Below are 23,278 nucleotides of genomic sequence, written 5' to 3'. Positions count from 1 at the left end.
CCTTCATTTTGCTGTGTTCTCGGTCACCCAGGCCAGCTGTGGTTCTGGAACCGGGCTTGGGCTTAGACATGGTTCAGGAGGCAGAAGGGCTAAAGACCGGAAGTGGGAGTGTGGAGGCCGGCTCAGAGGCTCACTCTCAGAACCAGAGTCCTGCAACACTCAAAATGTCTCCCATTCATGTAGTATACCATACTACTTTTTCTCCACCGGGTCCTGCTCTCCTGTCCTTTCATGTGGGCAGGCAAAGCCATGGCTACTTTCCAAACCAGTGATTACAGCATGGGACTATTGTGGGACTTAAATGACAAAAGTGTGGCATGTGCCTGGCACAATGCCTCTGACACATAGTAGGTGTTCGGTAAATATTTACGCGCCTCTCTTTTTTTAGGCACAAGGTAACCAGTGATTGTATATTAAGATTCATTATTTGTAAGTTTTTGATGGCTTTATAAACATTCATCGGACCAGTCACTGTGCTAAACCACTTTATATGGATTTTCTCATTTAATCCCTCAAAATCTATGAGGAAACCATTAGCAAGAAAATACTGATTGCTTTGAATCTTCAGCAGTGATGCTGGATGGGCACATAAGGCCCTATCTTTGTTCACTTCTCTTATGGAGGGAGAGACTGGAGCTTGGACAGGATACATTATGTACCTGCGATCACAGTCTAGAAGGGACAGAGCCAAGTGCCAAACCTGTTTGTTCAGCTTAGTGTTTTTATCTAACACTTTATAAAGAAATAAACCATTCTCAACTTCTTATAACCAAGAGAATCTTAGATATGCAAGGGTTTTGTTGTTGTTGTTGTTTTGAAGATTTTATTTATGACAGAGACGGACAGTGACAGAGGGAACATAAGCACAGGGAGCTGGAGAGGGAGAAGCAGACTCCCCGCTGAGCAGGGAGCCCAGTGCGGGACTTCATCCCAGGACCCTGGGATCATGACCTGAGCCGAAGGCAAACGATTAATTACTGAACCACCCAGGTGCCCCTGAGATATGCAAGGTTTTATCATCCCTCTTACAACTTAAAATTGAGACTAGAAAGTCCAAGTCAGCCAGGAGCAGAGCCTTGTACTAACCACCTGGCTGCTCTTCTGCCCACCACATTGCCTCAGTTCACTTTATTTTTTATGTTTTAAAGATTTTATTTCTTTAGTTGAGAAAACCAGAGTATGAGCTGGTGAGGGGAGGGGCAGGGGCAGAGGCAGAACGAGAAGCAAACTCCCCTCTGAGCAGGGAGCCGGACATGGGGCTTGATCCCAAGACCCTGAGATCATGACCTGAGCTGAAGGCAGACGCTTAATGACTGAGCCACCCACGCGCCCCTGCCTCTGTTCACTTTTAGGTGTACTTCTTTACCTACCAGCTCCAGGACATACTTTTTTTGAATTAAGCATTTGGTTTTATTTATATAGCAATAGATGTCAGAATCTATTCTTAGACTTTTAAGAATCAGATATGGAAGCATCTGGGTGGCTCAGTTGGTTAATCATGACTTCTGATCTCAGCTCAGGTCTTGATGTCAGGGTTGTGAGTTCAAGCCCCATGCTGGGCTCCACACTGGGTGTAGAGCCTACTTTAAAAAAAAAACAAAAAAGAATCAGGAACTTTCTTTTTCTTCTCTAATGACTTAAAATCATTTCTCTTGAGTCTTAAAGTATGTAATAATTAAGAACAAAGGACATAAACGTTAATCTTTTGTAGATACTGTGCATACAGCTGTAATTAGACTCAGAAGCCATTATTACACTCTCTTGTGAAGTGCTGGTATTGGCGGAAGGCAGTTATGAAATGTATAGAGCCCATCGAAGAAATAACGTGATAAGTATTGACTCCAGCTCGGGTGAGGATGCTGAGCTTGTGCTGGGTTCGTAACTCAGAGGGCCTGCCCATCTGAGCAGCCTTCCATGCCAGGTGGCTAGCGTACAGCAGTCGAAAGAGCAGGTTTCAAACGTGGGTTATGTTGGGGAATTGAGCCACCTGGGGAGAACTGGGGGCCATGTGCCCTGTCTAAAGCATTCCCATTTGGATTAAAAAAATTTTTGATGCCCATGAGAATGGATCTGTGAGCTGATCTGGTGGGCGAAATGCTATCTGCACTTCTGCAGGCCATTTGGCTAGGTGTCGAAATTGAATACATTCAGTAAAGAGAGACTGTGGGAATCCCAGGCTCAGTCCTCAAGGAGGTTAGAGGGTGAGTGGGACCTTGAGACATAGAGACACTGCATACTGCAGGGTGATGGAGCAGTGGAAATCCAGTGGAGGGGGGGATCTTGAGGGGGCTCAGCCATGGTTGGCTGAGATTATCAAGGAGAGCTTCCTAGTGGAGGAGGGACTGATCTGAGCTATTTAAAAGTCCTAAATCCAGAACTTTAAGAGGAGACTGAAGAGTCAGCCTGCCTAGAGCTGTTTGCTTTTGCTGCATTAGGTGATGTAAGATTAAGGTCATTTGTTTGTTCCTCGGATACTCATTAAGCACCTGTTTTGTTCTAGGCCTGATATGGTAGTGGGGATACAGTGGTGAATAAAACCCAACCAAACTCTTTGCCTTGGTAAAGCTTGAAATAATTCACGAAGGGGGTTAGGAGATGTTCTGTGCTGTGTGTGTATGCATACACAACTGTATGTTCCAGGCTGGGGAAGGGAGAAATCGCACTTTGCAGTGGTGTCCTCTGGGTAGGCCTTATTGGGAAACTCACAGGTGCATCCTTCTAAGGCCTAGAAACAGCGCAAAGGCTCTGCGGCAGGAGCATGTTTGGGAACTTAGGAGTGATGGTTGGGCTGGAGCATAAATGAGGAGGGGAGAGGATAAAGTCAGAGATTTGGTGACCTAAGCCACCCAGAGGCTTTTCATTTTATTCTGATTAAAGCGTGGGAAAACTACAGAGCCCATTTTATGGATTCCATATAGTAAATGCAGAGGCTGGCATCCTTGCAGTTTCGCAGGGATCCATGTGCCGGCTGTGTTGTAGAGAGGAAATGACAAAGCAGCAAGGCCCAGAGAGGAGAGACTGGTGGCAAGGCTGTTAAAGTAGCCCACACGAGATGATGGTGGCCTGGATCAAGATGAAATGGTCATGTTCCCAATAACAGGATCTCTTCACACACGGGATGTAGGTTCAGCAGAGTTTCATTGTACTTTAGGACAGATTAAGGAAGAAAGAACAAAAAGCCAGAAAGTGAAGTTCATACTGCCCCAGGAGAAGCACGTTGCACTTGGTGTTCTGTGTCTTTGGGTTAATGCATTTTGATGCAGCCTGTCCTGTCACAGAACCTGTTGTCAGATGCGTGCCATTACGCGAGGGGTAGTTTCAGCTGAGTTGAAGAGAGCTGTGCTCAGTTGTGGGTATAGTTCTGGATCACAAATGCGTGGCCTCAGGCGGCAGGCAGAAGGAAATAAGACGGAGTGACCAGTCACCACGATGTGCGGCTGCCCTGTGGCTTTCACCTCCCAAAGCACATAGGGAAACCACGGGACATAGTTGTGGTCTTCTGTTTTCCACAGGTCTAAGAAGGAATGAATGGGTCTGTATGGGACTTGGTTTTTTATAAGTGATGTCTGGTTACTGACCCCTAACATTTTAAAGGAAGGTGTGTGATTATTTACTTAGTTCTGAGGCCAAGTCGTCAGAGGCTCAAGTCTCAGCCAGTATTTCAGCCCGTGGCAGTGTTGGTGGACTTGTGCGGCCCCCACCTTGTACTCTTTCCCACCCTCCTCCCTGCTCTGAGCCTGTGAAGCGGGGAGGAGAGCTCTGTGGGAGCCACGGCTGCACTTCGCAGCTGTGTCTGTGTTTGGTGTCTTGGTGCAGAAAAGTGCTCTGTTGTGCTCTGGTTCCGCTTGGATTCAGCTTCTGATGCGTACACAGTATAGCAGTGAAGGGGGAGAGGAAGGCACAGTTTGAATGCGGTGGGGGGATGTGTCTTCAGAGCCCAGCTACAGGCAGCTTTGTGTGAAACCTGCTGCCCTTGAGCCAGATCGGAGCCATGAGAGGAAATGGACAGGTTCATTAACATTCTGTGTCCGTGAAAGTACATACACGGTTCGCTTTAGCTGTTGGGACTTTGTCCACAGTTCTAGGAAATGGAAAACAGAGAGGAGAAAATCAAACTATCTATAGCATATGACTTGCATGCTTTTAGTGTTGGGTTTTTTGTTTTGTTTTTTCAGTGTGAGGTTTTTTGTGGGTTGTTGGGTTTTTTTGTTGTTTTTTTTTTTAAGATTTTATTTGAGAGAGTGCATGCGCATAAGCAGTAGGGAGGGGACAGAGGGAGAAGCAGATGCCCTGCTGAGCAGGGAGCCTGATGCAGGGCTCCATTCCAGGACCCTGGGGTCACGACCTTAGCCAAGGGCAGATGCTTAACCGGCTGAGCCACCCAGATTCCCTAGTGGTTTGTTTCTTGACAAAAATATTACACGTAATGAAACAATTTTCAATAAAGAAAGAAATGAATAAATTAAAAAGTCTCTCTTACCTTTAATTTCATTTCTAGGAATAATCACCTAATAGTTTGGTGTCTTCTAGGACACCAAATATATAATGTTTGTATATGTGAATAAAAAGGTATGGTTTTTTTTCTTAATTAAATTAGGATTAGGATTGTGTTAGTAAGTATTGCTGCAACTTGCTTTTTTTCCTCAGTGTATCTCAGACAACTGTACATCAAGAATAGTACTTGGGTCACCTGGGTGGCTCAGTCAGTTAAGTGACTGCCTTCAGCTCAGGTCATGATCCCAGGGTCCTGGGATCAAGCCCCACATCAGGCTCTCCACTCAGCAGCAAGTCTGCTTCTCCTTCTCTGTGATCTTTCTCACTTTCATTCTCTCTCAAATAAAGAAATAAAATCTTAAAAAAAAAAAAAAAACAGTACTTTAATGGCTGTCCTTAGACACACACACATAGAGTTTTCTAGGACAGATTCTCAGAAGTAGAATCACTGGTTTTATGCATTTAAAATTTGCTCAGAATCATCGAGCTCTCCTCAAAACTGCCAGTTGATGTTGTCTCCGATTGAACTCAGTAGCAGTAAGGTATCTACAACAAGAGAAGAATGTCTGTTGCATGATGGGGCCAAGATGTTTCTGGAAGCTCTGCTTCGTGTGCTGCAGAGCAGAGGTGGTCCTCTCGGAGCCACGTCGTGGCCTGCTGTCCGGGCACTGCACCCACCCCACAGGACCTTTTTAGCCCACACTGGAGATTTAGTTTAAACTGGGTTCTCTTTCAGGAATGTATGTATGCAGATATATGTGTTTAATTATTCATCTGTTTTAATTCTTCTAATTACTTTCTTTTAATTACCTTCCATGTTTTGAAATGATAAGTGAAGCTCAGGAAAAAATAGGGTAATTAAGGTTAGTACATTTGTGGACGTGGAAAACTGGGCAAATTTCTCTTTCCGAGGTTAATAACTTGAGGATAAGGTCAGCTCCCGCAGGACTGGTTTGGTTTAAAAACCAAACCAAGCCACTGAGACAGGAAACGCAGAGACTACAGTTTTCCTTCAGAGACACAAGATCTCTTCCAGCTTCTTGACAGAACAGATCTTGACCTAAATTATAGTTCTTACATAACTGTGTGACTTCAGCCAAACCATCCAGACCAATAGTGGCTTGTCCAGAACATAGATAAGAGGTCCTTTTCTGGCAACCTCTTATGTCTAACTTCAGCAAAGTCCTGAGTTTCCTAGAAAGAATCATTAGAAGGAAGCAAATCCTGGGACCTGTAGTTAGAATTTTTCGATCCCTTTTTTCTCAGTCTGCCTCTCCATTGCTGATTAAATGTCTTGCAGAGCTGGACTTACCGAGGACTCCCTTGTTTTTTACATTTTGCAATTCCCTGCTCATTATACAAACAAGGAGGAGGGACACCGTGCCAGGCTCTAACCTCTTTGGGTCACCCTCCTCAGAAAATGAAGAGCCCAGACCAGTTTGTTAGGACCATGGCAGCACCCTGCCATGACCCTCAGCCACTCACAAAGTCATTTGTTTCAGAAGATCTCCTCCCTAGGAGACTCCCTGCAGGCCAGCGTGGGACCTGAGCTTTACCATCTATTCCCTCCACTCCCCCTCCTCCTCACCTGGTCACACTGTTCTCGTCCCTCTCGCACCCTCCTGCACCCCATCCATGGCCGCTCCCTAGCAGCCACTCCTGATGACCAGTAATGCTTCCCTCTTGGTTCCGCAGGGTCTTCTCCTCGGTCAGCCCTCTGCTGAGAGCCCATATTCCTAGGCTAACTCTTAGGCGTATTCCAACCAGTTTTTGCTGGTGACAGTGTATAGTATTTATCTGTAGAACTGGCTGCTTCTGAAAGCTAAAATGTTACATTTTTTAATCTATTAATGCCTCGAAATAGTGCTATCCAACAGAAATACAGTGTGAGCCACATATGTAACTTAAAATTGTCTAAGTAACCACATTTAAAAAGGTGTAATTGTAATGCTTAATTCAGTACATACAAAATATTATTTGAACACATAATCAGTATGAAAAATTAATTTTTTTCATGCCGAGTGCTCAGAGTTTGGTGTGTGTTTTTTTACTTAGAACACATTCCACTTCAGGTTAGCCACATTTCAAGTGCACAGGAGCCATTTGTGGCTTCTGTCTGCCGTCTTGGACGGAAAAGCTCTAAAAATATCTTCCAGTGACTCAGATCTTGCCGCTGGAAGTGGTGGGCTTGAACATTATTGACAAGAAACAGATCCGATAACCCTCCTTATGATCTTTACACTTTTTACTTCCAAAATCTGGATTTTTATTTTCCTTCATGGTAAAGTTGATTTTCTTTTTCCAGGCCTGCATTAAATTATTTTTGATAGCATTTAAGGTGGGCTTCCTCCTCTGAACTATTCTCAGGCATATGGTTTCTGGATTTCCTGGCACATGGAATAGCTTATTTCTCTTTATTTTAATTTGGGTCCCAGAAAGATTATCTCGAATATTGAAATACTTATATTCTTCAAACCAAGATTCATGCACATCTTTATTGAGTCACCTAAAATATTCTGTGAATGTGTCACCCAGTATAATTTTGGGTAGTTGAAAGCTAAGATTTGCGGTGGCACTGCCAAAGCTCCACATAGAAAAATGTGTGTATTTGCAGCTAGGGCCACGTCCACTCACCCTGAGGATTTAACTCTGTGTCAGTTCTAAAATAGTAACCAAAGGATCACATCCAGAAGTGAACACCTGGGAAAGTTGTGTGAACTTGAAATTCTAGTAGCTGAGGGACTATTAAAAGGAGAGGGGAGGTTTGTTTTACTTGGGCAGTCATGAAACCTATTTTTACATCTCTGAAAGCCTGCCAGACAGGATTCCATGTGTACTGAGTGGGCCCAGAGAACAGGAACCCCACTGGGTAAAGGTTACAGGAAAGACAGACCTTGTGCACGACAAAGAAAAGACCTTGACCTTGGTAACAGGTGTCCACATGGAAATAAGCTATTCAAGAAGTAATGCCTTGAATGTTGCAGGGGGCAAGGTGGCTGTGTGCCTGGGAAGGTGGTACACAGAATTCGGGCATTGGGTCGATGTCCTGTGTGTCATCCATTCCCGAGAAGCTCTCTTGGTGTCATCTCTCTTTCCTTTCCTTTTCTTAACAGTTAGAACAACAGAGGCAGCAGTTGCTTACTGAACGCCAGAACTTCCACATGGAGCAGCTGAAATATGCCGAACTGCGAGCCCGACAGCAAATGGAACAGCAGCAGCACGGGCAGAACCCTCAGCAGGCACACCAGCACTCAGGAGGGCCTGGCCTGGCGCCGCTCGGAGCAGCGGGGCACCCCGGCATGATGCCTCATCAGCAGCCCCCTCCCTACCCCCTGATGCACCACCAGATGCCGCCACCTCACCCACCCCAGCCAGGTGAGAGGCAGGCGGCGCACGCGGGTGAGGTCGTAGTCATCCCTGCGGCTCAGTGGCAGAGGAGCTAACCACACCCGTGACAGTTTGGGGCTAGGACCGTGACTAGGATGCCTGTTGTCTAGGTAATTGTAGGCAAGTAAGACCCGCTTGTATAGCCCTCACCACACAATGCTGGCTGTGTGCTGTGCTGTTCCCGGTGTGATGCCCTTCCTCGGGTCAGTCAGCCTCCAGTTGGCTGGTATATCCCAGAGTTCCTTAAAAATTAATTCGTGGATTGTCTGCGCTTTTCTTCTTCTTCTTCTTCGTCTTCTCCTTTCTTTTAACTTACAGGCATTTTTAAAGATAGACACCCAAAAATAAAAACGCAGTGAACTCTTATGACCCAGCTTCCACACCCATCACTTTCCCACCATTTTTCACTTTTTGTTAGAGAATCTACCATGGGCAAAAGGAGAGCGAATAGTGTAAGAGTCTCTCCATATATACCTCTTGCACGGCTTCAGAATTGCCAATATTTTATTTATTCCTCCTCACCCTGGGGCAAGAGGTAGACTTCAAGATATATCTCTAGCCAATGGAAATCTTATTCTTTAACATAACTACTATTATCACACCCATAATTCCTAGTACCATTAACTAAATGTCCTCAGATGCTTCATTTGTTTGAATTGGTGTTCAGATAAGGTCCACACATTGTATTTGCTGATAGGTCTCTTAAATCTGTCTTAATGTGCTAACAGTTCACCTCCCCTTCTTTTATTTTATTTATTTATTTTTTTTAATGCCATTCATCCACCTGTGACTGCCTGATTGTGCCCGGGAGGTGCATGGTGTCATTTTGCATGCTCTTCTCCCCACCTACCTCTCCCACACATCTCCCGTAAACCAGAGGCTTCTTCTGGATACGTTACCAGGTGCGGGTTCACTTTTTGGAAGCTGACATTTTTCATCTCTCTTGGTGACATGAAGGTTGGTCGGTGGTTCTAGTGTTGTTAGGCTGACCCGTCTGCTACAGAGTTCCCTGGCAGACTTTCCCAGAGGTTTTCTGCTTTTGAGAATTGCTTCTAGATGAGCTCTTTCATCAGGCCTTGCAAAATGGTGAGACGTCTCTGTTGATCTTCCCTCCTGCATTTATTTCTATTCGTTCATTTATTAGCAGCGATTCTTTTATTTAAAAAACAAAAATCAAAGAGACCTTGGTCAATCATGTATTCATCCAGAAAATGAGTTCCTTACAGGAAAGTCTGGATAAAGGCTTCATCCTTTCTCTTTATTGGTTCCCTGAATAATGGATTTCTAACCACTGTCTTCACCAGAGGTGACCAGGAAGGGAGTGTGTATGCTCTCCGTGTGTGTTTTTAGTATTGTGGATTTATGTATTGTATATTTTACTGTTTCAGTCTGTTATGGACATTATTGTGTTTGATGCTCAGGTGGTCCTATGTGTAGCTTATGGGAGCCCGTTCAAGCTGGCAGCTACCCACGACATTTTAACCACCTTGAAAGTTGAGCTCACAGTCCTTTCAAACTTAACTACCTCCCCTAAACAAAGATTACCCACCAACATCATGAAAACCTAAAACATAGGGGCGCCTGGGTGGCTCAGTGGGTTAAGCCGCTGCCTTCGGCTCAGGTCATGATCTCAGGGTCCTGGGATCAAGTCCCGCATCGGGCTCTCTGCTCAGCAGGGAGCCTGCTTCCTCCTCTCTCTCTGCCTGCCTCTCTGCCTACTTGTGATCTCTCTCTGTCGAATAAATAAATAAAATCTTTAAAAAAAGAAAAGAAAAGAAAAAAAAAAGAAAACCTAAAACATACCTTTAATTGTAGCTTTTCTTCCCGCCATGTTCCTTTCCTTTGTAGAGAGTGATGTATATGGGTGTGTGCTCATTGATCTAATAACACTCATCCTGTAAGAGTTTCATAATTACACTCTCATCATGTGCCAGATGTCTAGCAGAGCCCAAGTTTGTGTTTCCTGGGGTGGGATGCAAATTCTCTGGCCACGGCTCATGCAAATGAACTAAGGTAATATTGGGAGACCCTTGCAAGCCAGGGAAGGTCCCAATGTGATGATAGCAGCTAGCCTGACTGCCTCAAATGACAGAGTCTCGAAAGCCGTGACTGAAAAAATTGTGATCTTGACAACTTGTATTATCAACATGGGTCTTTCAGTTCGCCACCCAAAACACATTTTATGTATTAATTTTTCTGGGCTTTACTCAAAACGGGCTAGGTCGATTTTGATTGGGAAGCATTCATTTCACACATACACGACTTAAATTACAGCTGTGGAATTTACAACCGCCATCAGGCTTGCCACTTGATCTAAATGATGTTTGTGGATATAATTGTAGCAGTCTCCCCTCCTCACAGTGTAGGATTCTTTCTTCCTTAGTCTTTCTGTCTGCTTGAACAGATTAAATTCTCTGTATGAGATTGAATTTTCTTCAAAATTAAACTTCCAAAAGATAGAGATGCTTAACCGAGTGAAGATCACAAAGTGATTTTTCAGAAATAGTGCTTATTTTTAAAATTTATTCCTAAAACTACTGGGGATTTAATGGGGAAGTTCCCTATGGCTACTTGGTACTTGGTTCTGGCTGGTGTTAAGCATCAGAATCTATAGTAATTGTTCACAGGAGCTCCAACATCTGCATTTAGCTTGTAAAAGATGGGAAGAGAGATGCTTTTGCCTTTTCCCTTAATTACATCCTGGTGAGGATAGGTTTTTGCAGGCTAGGCCAGTCACCCACCTTGTTCTGCTTGCTTGTCATTGTCCTTACTTTACCGCTGAAGACCAATGTGTGACAGGGACCATGTGGTCTTGCTGCCTGATGGACCAGGATTTGTACTGGGCTCCATCCGATTCCAAAGGGATAACTTCACACTGCGCCATGACCCCAGACTAAGAGGGGACGTACAGCAGATTGAAATACAGCTATTCTCTTAGGGAGGCTATGCCAAAGAAATGAGGGTTCATAGAAATAGCCTTTAGAGGGGCACCAAGTGGCTCAGTGGGTTAAGCCTCTGCCTTTGGCCCAGGTCATGATCTCAGGGTCCTGGGATCGAGCCCCACATTGGACTCTCTGCTCAGTGGGGAGCCTGCTTCCCCCCCCCCTCTCTTTGCCTGCGTCCCTGCCTACTTGTGATCTCTTTCTCTGTCAAATAAATAAATTAAAAAAAATTTTTTTTAAATAGCCTTTAAATAGAAATAGGGAGTTTTTCTCTTATTACTTTCTCATAGAAATAAGCTCTTCTTCAGTGATTTTTTAAACAAAAGGATTGTTGGGGCGCCTGGGTGGCTCAGAGGGTTAAGCTTCTGTCTTCGGCTCAGGTCATAGTCTCAGGGTCCTGGGATCGAGCCCTGCATTGGGTTCTCTGCTCAGCAGGGAGCCTGCTTCCCCCCGCTCTCTCTTCCTGCCTCTCTGCCTACTTGTGATCTCTCTGTGTCAAATAAATAAATAAACAAATCTTTAAAAAAAAAAAAAAGATCGTTGCATGTATGATGAGACTAAAATCGGTGATGAGATCATCTTTTTTCTTAGTTTTTTATTGAAATATAATGTATGTATGAAAAAAGACACAAATCATGAGTATTCAATGAGTTTTAACAAAGAGAAGATACCTGTGCAGCCATTACCCAGAATCCTCTGCTATCTTCCTTTCTACCTCCTTTTCTCCTGGGGGCGACAGCTATCCAGGTTCCTAACAGCAGTGAATTAGTTGGGATGGTTTTGAATGTTATCTGGAGGGACTTACAACATGACTTTTTTTTCTGTCCAGTTTCTTTCACTCAACACTTGATACCCACCCATGTTGGTGTCAGTGGTCGCAAGCTTATTTCTCCTGTTTGCTGTATGTGGTCCATTGTGGGGCTCTACCTCGTTGTATTGGTCTGTTCTCCTGTTGATGTACATTGATTAGTTTCCAGGGTTTGGTTGTTACAGATAGTAACTGCTACTGTGAACATGGGTGTGCACATGTCTTTGGTAGACATAGGTAGACATTTTTTAATTTATTTCTAAATTTAAATTTAATTAACTAACATATAATGTATTACTAGTTTCAGAGGTAGCATTCAGTGATGGATCAGTCTTTTAACATCCATGCTGATTCCATCATGTGCTCCTTAATGTCCTTCAACGAATTATCCCATCCCCCCAACCCACCTCCCCTTCAACAACTGTTTGTTCCCTAGAGTTAAGAGTCTCTTAGAGTTTGTCTCCCTCTCTGGTTTTGTCTTGTTTTGTTTTTTCCTCTCTTCTTCTACGATCCTCTTTGTTTCTTAAATTCCATATGTGAATGAGATCATATAATTGTCCTTCTCTGATTGACTTATTGCACTTAGCATAATACCTTCTAGTTCCATCTATGTCTTTGCAAATGGCAAGATTTCTCTTTTTTTCGATGGCTGAGTAGTATTGCATTGTATATATATACCACATCTTCTTTATCCGTTCATCTGTCAATGGACTTCTGGGCTCTTCCCACAGTTGGACTGTTGTGAGCATTGCTGCTATAAACATTGGGGTGTAGGTACCCCTTCAGATCACTACATTTGTATCTTTGGGGTAAATCCCTAGTAGTGCAATTGCTGGGTCGTAGGGTAGCCTGTTTTCAACTTTTTGAGGAACCTCCATGCTGTTTTCCAGAGTGGCTGCACCAGCTTGCATTCCCATCAATAGCAGAATAAGTATACGCTTCTGTTGTGTGTGCCCCAAAGTTCCTAGAATGGGTCATAGACTGTGCATATGTTCACATTAGTAGATGCTGCTGTTCCAGAATGGTCACATGGATTTACATGCTGGCTGTGTGAGAGTTCTAGCAGCTCAAGGTAATCATTTTTCTTAATTGCCCCTTTTATGAGAGTGCTTTGGAGTTCAAATGTAAAGTTAAATCAAGTGTGTTAGTAAAATTAAGAACAACAGTAAATTGAACCCACATTAAAAGTTGCTTTAGTATCACCACTTCCGAAAAAGCTGGTTGTTAACAGATGAGCCAAGGGCGCCATATTTTGTTACCAGCTAAAGGGGCCTTCTAAAGCTGGGCCAGTAAGGAAGTCGGTGGTGTTTTGGGTGAAGTTCATCCTCAGTCCCTTGTTTAGTGTGTCAGTTAAGAATTTTGAGTTTGGTCCTTCCACCTGTTGTTTCCTAAGTCCTAGAAAGGTTTGCAGGCCACAGCCTTTATGTTGGGAGCTGAGGATAATTATCCAGATCAGTTGGCTAGCTTTTGGTATTTGGCCAGAATTTACGGTGTGTGAAGGAAAGGGAAAGCAGCCTCTGAAAAGCCAGCAAGGCTGGGGAAGTGGTGAGGTCAAGACTGATTTATCACTGGATGGTTAATTTGTCCAGCTCTCTTACTTAGGGTTTGTATAATTATGTAGATAAATCCTCCATAAGCTTTCCTCCACAAAACTGTCCATCAGTTAGCAGTAGAGCCCATTACAATAGTGGCTCAATGTCACAAATCTGCCGGGCTGTCAAACACATGAGCCTGGGCCCCAGAGCGGCTGGTATAAACCAACACCCCTCCTCTACCACTCCTTAATTCATTCACATACTTAGAATTTTGTGTAGGGAATACTGTCTTTATGCTGTTCTCACTCCTCCTCAGTGCTTATTGTTTGGTCCTGCTCTGAACCTGGGAAGTCCGCCTTTGTGTAGGTTTCATTTCGTTCCTGTCTCTGACTGTCCCAGATTGGTCCGTTCCCTACCAAACAAAAAGGCAAAGGATGTATCTCTAGTATGTTTCTGGTGTATAGAGAGCAAATGGAGACCTGGAGGTGGCCACAGGCATCTTTGGACCGCCCTTAGGTTTTGCTCATCTTGATAAAGTACGTGCCACTTCATTTCGTCTTTACATTTCAACTGGAAAACTGTGATTTTATGAAGTGATTTCTAGAGTCAATCCTTATGCGTTCTGCCTACACAACTGCCATTGAGGATGGCGCAGGTGAACGGCCCTGGTAGCAGCCGCTTCTGGAGCACACACGTAGCATCCTTTGAGCGTGCCCTGGCCTGTGGTACCCGTGACAGCACGTGGGGAACCAAGGAGAGGGGCCTGGGTCGCAGCTGCAGCTTCCTGAGGTGCTCTTGACTGTGCGGCTTGCCTTGAGCCAAGAGGACCCCTCTGATGGCTGGAGGTCTTTAATGTCAGCACTCCCAAGGGCCTCAGCCTGTTCTTACAGGAACACAACCCGTCAGTGAGTTGAATCAAAAGGAAATGTGCACGTAAGCTCTGCCCTCCGCTGGACATTTAGAGTCACTGAGGCGCTTTGGAGTTTTTGTGGATCTGGAATGAGCCACCTGCCTTGGGGAAGCCTCTGCGTGAAAAGCGGAAGAAAAAGGACATGTTGGTTAGGTACCTTTATGGTTTCCTTGTGGTTAATAGTAGAATGATCTCTGGAAGTGCCTAAAAAAGCCGAGGTAGGAATGGATCTAAATGGATGAGAACTCAGACATGGTAGAGATGATGTTTTAATGACAAAACTAAAATTAGTGACATGTTGGTTGTTGAAGGAAATTTCAACCAAGGCGTTAGTCACTTGGCTTTTAAGCCCCCAAGTTAGACCCACTTCGACATTTCTACCCGTGAGAAACCGTGCTCAGGAAAGAATTCCATCCAGTCATCTCTGCCCAGCCCACTCCCTGGACTCCCCACACTGAAAAGGGAAAAGCCAAGTTTTTACTATCTTCGGTGCCTTTGGTCCTGCTCGCATCATGTGATAACAAGGCTGCTGAGCCACTTTCCGGCTTAGCAGGTTACCCTCACAAAGAGAACAGTGAGGGCCCAGTCTTCAACAAAGAACGTCTGTCTTGGGTGCCCCCGGAAGCTACTGCAGGAGGAGCACTCCCGGAGGAGCCTGGGCTTCCCCTCACTTGGCCCTGATTGTGTTATTTCCGTTCTCCAGGGCACTCAGCCAGGGGATGTGCTGTGGACGGTTAGAAAAGGGAGTGATGAAATGTGCCCAAGATTGGAAATTCACAAGTTCCCTTTCCTAGTTTCATGTTCTTTCCCCACCTGCCTCTTCCATCCCAAAGAATAGAAATCCTTAAATAATATTGCACTGGGCATGATGGGCATCATGCTTTAGTAAAAGATCTAATAAACCTGAGAGAGTGTGAGGGATTTTTCCACTAGGCTAAACCTAATTTTAGCAAACCTTTCCATTTTTCAGGCTTCAGATGCCTGCTGTGTTTTGTGTTTTGTGTTTTGTGTTTTTTTTAAGCTTGTATGTAGGTCAAACTCCCACCAGTTTTTGCTTTCATGCTACTGTTTTGAAGCCGTGTCTCATCTCTTTCTCCCTTTCAGCTCCCTTTCTACCAGGAAGGGAAATACCTGATTTTTTTTTTCTTTTTTTTTTTTAATGACAGAACATACAAACACACTCTTCATTTTGTGTGGTAAGGCCTGCTCCCGTGGCTTTCTTCATATATAGTAAGAGGTCATGGCAATGCCTTCAGACATTGTCATCCTTGTAAAAAAGCGGGGAGACCTTTGTCGGACACCAGAAGAAAATACAGGAATACGTAAATTTAAAAAGACCAGAGTTTGCATTACAAGAAATTGATTCTGTCTTCTCTTCAGTCCTCTTTCAAATTCTGCTTCATTTCAGATTTGATCCTTAGAAATCAGCTTTTCCAAGGAAAGAGCTGCTCCTTCAAGACACGGTGGTGTAGGTGTTAAGGAGGAGAGAATGAGCCTCGAGGGCAAAAAGATCTGGGTTTGAACCTCAGCTCTGTCTCTGCTTCTAGGGAACTCACAAGCCAAATTACACAGTCCCTCTGAGACTTTGTTCCTTATCTTGAAACTGGGTTCTTTCTGTCTCGCAATCTAGCCAGCAACCTAGAGGATTCAATAAAGTCACTGTCATTGCCTGGCAAATGGCAGGCCCTGGCTTAGGATGATATCCTGGTCTCCCTGCTCTCTGTTCCCTAAATCCACCGTGCTGATACCCAGCACTGTGAGTCGTACAGCATGTGACAGCACTAAGCTCCGGATGGCACAGGGACATCGCCCTCTCTTAGTGCTCCTTGCTGTCCTGAGAAGTGTTTGTGCAAAGTCCGATAAGCAGAAATAATCTGTTTCTTTCTCTAGCTCTTCCTTTTTGCTGCCACCTCTCCAAAGGAGCCACTGTCCTCTCCCTCACACCTGTGCTCCAGTGGCTTTATTGCCCTGCTACTATAGGAAGGTGGGAAACCTGTTTTCAGAATACTTCAGGATTTATAGTGAGGAAAAGAAGTTCCTTGCAACTGTTGGTCTTATGGCCTTGGAAAACCGTGAGGCTGCCCTTCCACAGCTTGTTGCCATAAAAATAGAGGGAAACAGGTAAACAGGCCAAGCAGGTAGCTTTGGAAATGGCACCACTGAGCCCTGCCAGCAAGAGCCATCAGCCTCAGCCCAGTGCCTGTTGCATAGGCGTCACTTCACAGGTCTGGGCCAATCTGCAACTGATTCTCCTCTTTGCCAGATTATTTCGTGAATAGCTCATTTCCCTGCTGGAACCCCCACACTGAGCTGCTGGTTGGAGACTTGTTTCCTCTCTGGAGCTGTGTGTGGGTCAAAGAAGTGACCTGTCAGTTTAGTGGCAGCCCGGCTTGCATCGCCCAAGTCTGTGGACCCCTCCTCCAGACTCTTACCTGCAGGGGGCACTGTGATCGCAAGCACCATCTCTGGAGCCACAGGACCCACGTCCCTTCCAGGCTCCCTGTTTACACTTGAGGACATTGACGAGTTACTCCACCTTTACGTCTTCTCCTTTTATAGATTCCGTGACTTGAAACACCAGATGGGCTCCCTCAGTCTGCAAGCTAAAAGTTCATTGTCTAGCCAGACCTGCTTATCTTCCGGAGTTCTAGGGGACAGTCTATTCCTTGTCTCTTACAGCTTCTGGTGGCTGGCAGCAGCCATGTGTCTCTTAGAAGGACACTTGTCATTGGATTTAGATCCCACCAAGATAATCCAGGATGATCTCCTCATCTCAAGATCCTTAATCACATCCACAAAGACCCTTTTTCCCAGTATGGTTGCGTTTACTGGGTTCCAAGTATTAGAAAATGTACCACATATCTGTTGGGTGGGGGTCACCATCCAGCCCACTGCAGGCTACCATATGTTTGGTAAATTAAAAAATTGCTCACTGCAGCGGCACCCGGGTGGCTCAGTTGGTTGTGTCTAGCTCCTGGCTTTGTCTCAGGTCATGGGATCAAGCATCGCATGGGGCACCACACTCATTGTGGGCGCTCTGCTTGAAGATTCTCTCCCACTGCCCCTCCCTCCCTACTCGTGCACATTCTCTCTCTCTCTCTAACAAATATTTTTTTAAAAATTACTGCAGGAGGGGTGCCTGGGTGGCTCAATGGGTTAAAGCCTCTGCCTTCAGCTCAGGTCGTGATCCCAGGGTCCTGGGATCGAGCCCCGCATCAGGCTCTGTGCTCAGCAGGGAGCCTGCTTCCTCCTCTCCCTCTCTCTGCCTGCCTATCTGCCTACTTGTGATCTCTGTCAAATAAATAAAATCTTTAAAAAAAAAATTGCTGCAGGAAGCAGGGCAGTCTTAAAACTGATACAGGAAAGAAGAAAACATGGTGGCTAGAACTAAAGTATACACCTTAGGGGGTGTGTTTTTTGGGGTGTATTTATTTATTTGACAGCACAAGCAGCAGGAGGGACAGAGGAAGAGGGAGAGAACATCTTAAGCAGACTCCACACAAGTGTGGAGCCGGGCGCAGGGCTTGGTCTCATGACCCTGAGACACCACCTAAGCCGAAAATGACAGTTGGACGCTTAACGGACTGCACCACCCAGTGCCCCAATTTTTCTTTTTTTTTTTTTTTAAATGCTGGCTATTATATTAAATCCTTTCGCAGGAACTGTTTCATTTGGGCATCAAATAGTGTGGTGGAAAGAGAACTGGATTTAGAGTTAGAAGACTTGGATCTGATACCTCTTACAAATTCTGTGACTGTCAGAAGGCCCTTAACTTTTCTGAGCTTCTGTTTTCTCTCTGTACAATGAAAATATTGCTCTCACAGCATGTTGGAGGAGCCAGTGACATAATAAGGCACTGAAACAAATAAACAAAGCCATAGGGTGAGATTGGGGCAGATCCCTAGTTTCACTCTGTATAATCTCAAGAAACCCAGGCTCTGGGCACCCTCAGTGACTTGCCCAAGAACACTTGATCTTGGTTGGGGTGACATGGAAGTAAGATCACGCTGTTTAGTTTTCCAGTCTGATGAGTTCCCCCATACCTGCCCTGTTGAAGATGGTACTAAGTGGCTGCTGACAGGGATCCCCACTGGTGAGCCAGGAGTTGGGGCAGCCCCCAATTGCTCTTCACGTCCAAGCGTAGACCTCTGACCGCTGAAGCGAGCAGCGGTGGGACTGCACAGCTGTGTGCCGTAGCACTTCTGTGAGCGCTCATCTGCTGTGCCCTTCCTTCTTCATCTACCAGTAGTCATTCTGGCCTTTTTTGGTAAAGGAGTGCCTTACTCTCTTCAGTTTTCTGGAGAGAGAAGGGCTGGCAACATATTTTTCCTCACTTGCTCAAGGCCTCTTGTCCAGACTGAACTTGGAAGAAGGAGGTGGCTGGTACCCACTGATACACAGGTTGTATTGGCTGGTCTAGCGCATGGTTTCCATTGGCCACGAGTCCATGAAAAGTTCTTTCATCTCCAGGTTGGGAAATGAGAGCTCCAGGCTTAAAAGTGGGCCTCGTGTTTCCAGCAACGAAAGTATCTGCTCTCTTCCCTATTACACCACCAGAATACCTTTAGAGAATCACTCTTAGAGACTTAGGGACTCGGGAGCCTCTTGAGCAGTGGCAGGGGACTGGCTCCATGGGCCGCTGCCCACGGGAGCCTCTGGGATTTGCGTACCTCCCGGGCAGCCCGCCTCCGCGTGCTCCTCTCACTGCAGGTGGCCTGGCCCGTGTCTCCCGCTGCCAGAGCCACTGCCAGAGCCGGAGCCCTTGCCCGTCCTCCCTACTTCGTCGCCGCTGCACTTCGCCCGTTGAATTCTCTGTCCTTCCCGCTGCACGCTTGCCTTCTGCCTTGCTCTCTCACCCCTTCCCAGGCCGCCTGTGGGTGCTGCCTCTCACCCCTCAGCTCCTACCATTGTCTACTCAGCCTGCCCTCCCGCTTCTCTTGGAAAGCTCTCTTACTCTCCTCTAGACTCCAGCTCCTCCGCTGGAGCTCCTCTGTTCTCAAAGCTCTCTGTCTCACAGGCCGTCAGCCTTACACTCCCTTCAAAACCTGTCACCAAGTCCTCGCCCCATTCTGTGTGTAGGGCTCATCCCCACAGCCCCTTTGCTGTGAGTCCTGTCAGACAGACCGTGGGTCACGTGGCTCTTACTTGAGCACTTTTTTTTTTTTTTAAAACACCTTTTTGAGCCAGTTGTTCCTCAGGCAGTGCCAGCAGCGGCTAATAAGGTGATGCACGTACCTCAGGGAGTGGCAAGTGTGAAGGTGCTACCGGTGAGTGGTCGCTCTCGGGAACAGCGGGGGTGACACTTGTATTGTTTGTTGATGGCATAACTCCAGCTGGGCCTTGTGCTTAGGATAGTCTGCTGTTGTCCTGTCTCTAATCCCCTCCTTCACTCCTTTGCAAGTCATCCAAAAGCCGAATCATTCACAGGTATGTCCAGTTGGCTGGACGGTTTCAGGTTTTTGGCCTGCTCCTTTCGTGGTTTTCCCCGAATGTGCCTTCCACGCTGCTCATCTGTGGAATGTATGCCATGCAATATATTTGATAGTAGTTCCTTTAATTTCCATGCCCCTCCCTAGATTGATAGGCTTTCCATCTCTGCCTGCATGTGGCCTAGCGTCATGGCCCATGCACCCAACAGCTTTGACTTTGATGGTCAGTTGGTGTAAGAATGGGTGGCCATGTTGGCCCCGCGGTGAGTGCAGGGCCTGCCCTTGCCCTCTCTGAAGCAGTTTGATGAAGCTGTCCTCCAGTGGATGGACCTGGGGGACTCCTGGTGGGCTCTTGCATGATCGCATTATAGAGCACAGAAAGCTGGGCCTGAGAGCCCCCAACTTGCTGTCCTTTTTGTTCTGAGACATACGGATATATTTTGCTTTCTAAAGATTATTTTTTCAAAGATAGTAGACCACCTCTTCCCCTGACTCTTGAACCTCTGGAGTGCTCTTCACTGACACCCCAGTAGTGAGGGTCTCCTCCTGTCCCTGGGTCAGGGAACAGACACTAGAAATAGATGGTGTGAGGCTTGAAACTGTGTGTCTTTTTCTTAAGACAGGCCTTTTTCTAGACCGTAACCAAGAACTCCCAGCAAGTTATCTCCAGGACTGCTGTCTACATTGTAACTGATCGGGAGCTATCAGTTCCATCTCCCAAATATACAAGCTGGGACCTTAAGCATTCTTACTTCCACCTGTCTCGGAACTGCCTAGAAACCTGTATTTAGTTTCATACAACTGACCTTACAGACATGCTGAAGTCCCTAGATTTCAAAACAAAACAAAGCACCATAGATTCTCTTTCCTTATTCCATAGAGAGTATCATGTGCCGTGAGAGAGAGAAGCATGCACTTCCACCTTGGTCTGTGCACATTGAACTATTCTCCTTTGTTTGTAGCTCTTTAAAACCAAGCCCAGCAGCCAAACCACTGAGTTTAAAGCAGGGTTGGTGAACTACAACCTGTGGGCCAGCTCTGGCCCACTTCTGTTCTTGTATGGACTGCAGGCCAAGAATGGTTTTTACGGTTTAAATGGTTGGGGGAAACTCAAAAGGAGAGTGTTTATATCTCCTGAGAATTATACAAAATTCACATTTCAGAGTCCATAAATAAATATTTATTGGGACACAGTCTCAGAAATTTGTTATCTGTGACACATGAATGTCACCTGTGACTGCCTTCATGCTACAGTGATAAAAGTTGAATAGCTGTGACAGAGACCATATGGTCTGCAAGGTCCAAATATTTACTGTCTGGGTCTACAGAAAAAGTTCACTAAACGTCCTGAAGGCTCAGCATGAAACTGCAGACAGGAGGTGTTTTACTTTTCCTGTGTCTGGCGTCTCCTCTCGTCGATTTCAAACCAATAGGAAGAGGTGAAGGGGTTGTCTGTTTTTCTCGCTGTGCACCCCCCACCCCCCCACCCCCGATCACAGTGCTTCATGGTGGGGGCTAGAAGGAGAGGCGTTTTCATGAACAGGACTTGGAACTTCCAATCACAATCCCTTTATAATGTTGATTTCACAGTTGTGACCAATATCCTTTCACACATACCCTCCCACGAAGCCCCTGTGGGAAGCTCAGTCTTGACTAGACTGCGCGCTGACGTGCAGTAAAAGTCTTCTCCATCCCCTGTGGCCTGTGCTTGGTGTTTTGTGTTGTCAGGAAGATGTAGGATAAGCCACTGTCCACCCACTAACCAAAACGAATGTTTTCTTGTAGGGTGCTTTTCCTGTAATTGCTTCTCATGGCTACCTGCCTGTACCAGGATTTAGAGTGGCCATGAGCTCCATAGACTGCCCCATTATCCTTCCTCCTCCCAAAAAAACGGAAATCTAGACATAGAGATTATTATAGATTATTGCTCTGTTGGTATTTCAGAGCTTTGGAGGGTTAGGTTTTTGTATTTAGCAGTCCTGTGCATTGATTTGATCCCTTTCTCCCCAGTACACTTACCTTCATACTTTAAATCTCCTTCCACAGGTCAGATACCAGGTCCAGGATCCATGATCCCTGGGCAGCCCATGCCAGGCCGTATGATCCCCACCGTTGCAGCCAACATCCACCCCCCTGGGAGTGGCCCAGCACCTCCTGGTATGCCTCCAATGCCAGGAAACATCTTAGGACCCCGGGTACCCCTCACGGCACCTAATGGCATGTGTAAGTAGCGTGGTACTACTACTTCATCACCATAGTGGGGTCTCTCTGGGTGGGCTGGAGGCAAGGGACAAAGGCTTTATTCTCTAGATTATCTATAGTTTAGCAGGTCCATGGACAGTGCAGCCTGTGACAGTGGGTTCCAGAAGATCGATGTGTGGCCTGTGCTCTTCAGCACCCCTGATGAGCCGGTAAACAGGTGATGAGTGCAGATGCTTACAGTCATTTGGCCTTGTGCGCCACAGCCTTTGTGGCCTGTACTCTTGACCCTGAGGTCTGTGGGAAGGCCGGAAAGACATTCCTCACCCACTCATCTTTAAGCTTCTCTAGTTCGAATCTTATTAGACATATTGAATTGCTGGTGGTTTTCCTACAGAAGCCTTTTATGGATATGGGGTTCAAATGTAGAGGGTGTAAAGAAAAATAAGAACCAGTTTAAGGCAGAAATCACAAGTCTTTTGTGCTCCTCTGGGATATTGCTAGTAGCGGCTTAGACTCAAGAAGGAGTGTTGAGGGGCTGTGTTGAGAAGGACTAGGAGGTCCTAGCGGGCTCTGTGGAGAAGGCACAGGTCCTGCTGGGCAGTGTCTGGCATGTGTATGAAGCCGGGGCTTTTTCTCCAGTAGACTCTGGTCTCCCCCAATCCTGGCCTCCAGAGGGTTGCTTCAGAAGCTCTGCCCTGTCCTTTACTCCTGTCGATCTCAGAGTGATCCCAAAAGACAGCCAGTGGTGGCCAGGTGCCCCAGCCACATCTGTGATCCTGATTCATTTACCAGTTCATGTATGTGCCAAGGAATTAGCTCCTATTCACAGTACAAAGAGCTAGGACTCAAGAATTCCTGGTCTCCAGGAGCCTTAGTTGGGAAAACAAGAAATGAGTGAGTAGAGAGTAGTCTATAAGATTTGCAGGTTACCCGAGACTCTGAAGTGCTTTGAGTGTACTGTAGTGCTCAGGAAGACTGCCCAGAGCCAGGAGGCAGGCTACACAGAGGCCTGTTTCTGGACCCCTAGGGGCTAGGACAGAGTAGGTGCATGGAAGGAAGACAGCAGTGTGGCCGCATGTGAAGATCATGACAGTAGAAAACCTTCTCCCTTGGGTCCTTGGTCACCGATTGCATTGTAGCAGATACTTTTCCTTGGCAAGAAAACACTGCACCTCACTGCCTTACAGGGCCGGTCTGCCAAGACAGCTGACCAGTTTGCCATTTAGTTACAGATACGATATCCTTGGTCTTTACACTGGCCAGGATTTCATCCTGAAGGGCCCTCAAGGGATCATCTTGAGAATGTGGAGGGTTTCAGGTGCTCCTCCCACTTCCCACCACAGATGACTTGGCTCTAGGATCCCAGGCAGGCCTCATTGGGTAAGGTGGTTCCCCTCTTCAGGTCTTAGTTTCCTCCACTGAAAGATCAGTGGCCTTCAAAATGCTTTGAAGAGCTTTAGCAGTTTGGTGGAAATCTCCTGGAACGGGGGTGCGGCGGGGGGAAGGTTGGGTGAACTGACTGGTAAGCAAGGCTGTACTTGAATTATTTGTTTCATATGTTTTCATTTCTG

The 23,278-nt window shown here is 46.0% G+C and overlaps 1 protein-coding gene across 3 annotated transcripts in view; it reads left to right on the top strand.

Moving 5' to 3' along the window:
- The window catches only part of SMARCC1 (SWI/SNF related, matrix associated, actin dependent regulator of chromatin subfamily c member 1), a 173,938-nt gene that overhangs the window by 147,596 nt on the left and 3,064 nt on the right, over positions 1 to 23,278 (top strand). For all 3 annotated transcript variants that reach the window (XM_059389606.1, XM_059389605.1, XM_059389607.1), the window contains exons 26-27: positions 7,608 to 7,869; positions 21,552 to 21,728. In XM_059389606.1, the coding sequence (XP_059245589.1) occupies positions 7,608 to 7,869; positions 21,552 to 21,728 (439 nt within the window). The remainder of the gene's footprint in view (positions 1 to 7,607; positions 7,870 to 21,551; positions 21,729 to 23,278) is intronic.

The sequence above is a fragment of the Mustela nigripes genome, chromosome 2 (genome assembly GCF_022355385.1).
Source record: "Mustela nigripes isolate SB6536 chromosome 2, MUSNIG.SB6536, whole genome shotgun sequence".
In the NCBI taxonomy this organism is placed as follows: Eukaryota; Metazoa; Chordata; class Mammalia; order Carnivora; family Mustelidae; genus Mustela; species Mustela nigripes.
This window is presented reverse-complemented; position numbering and strand designations above follow the sequence as displayed.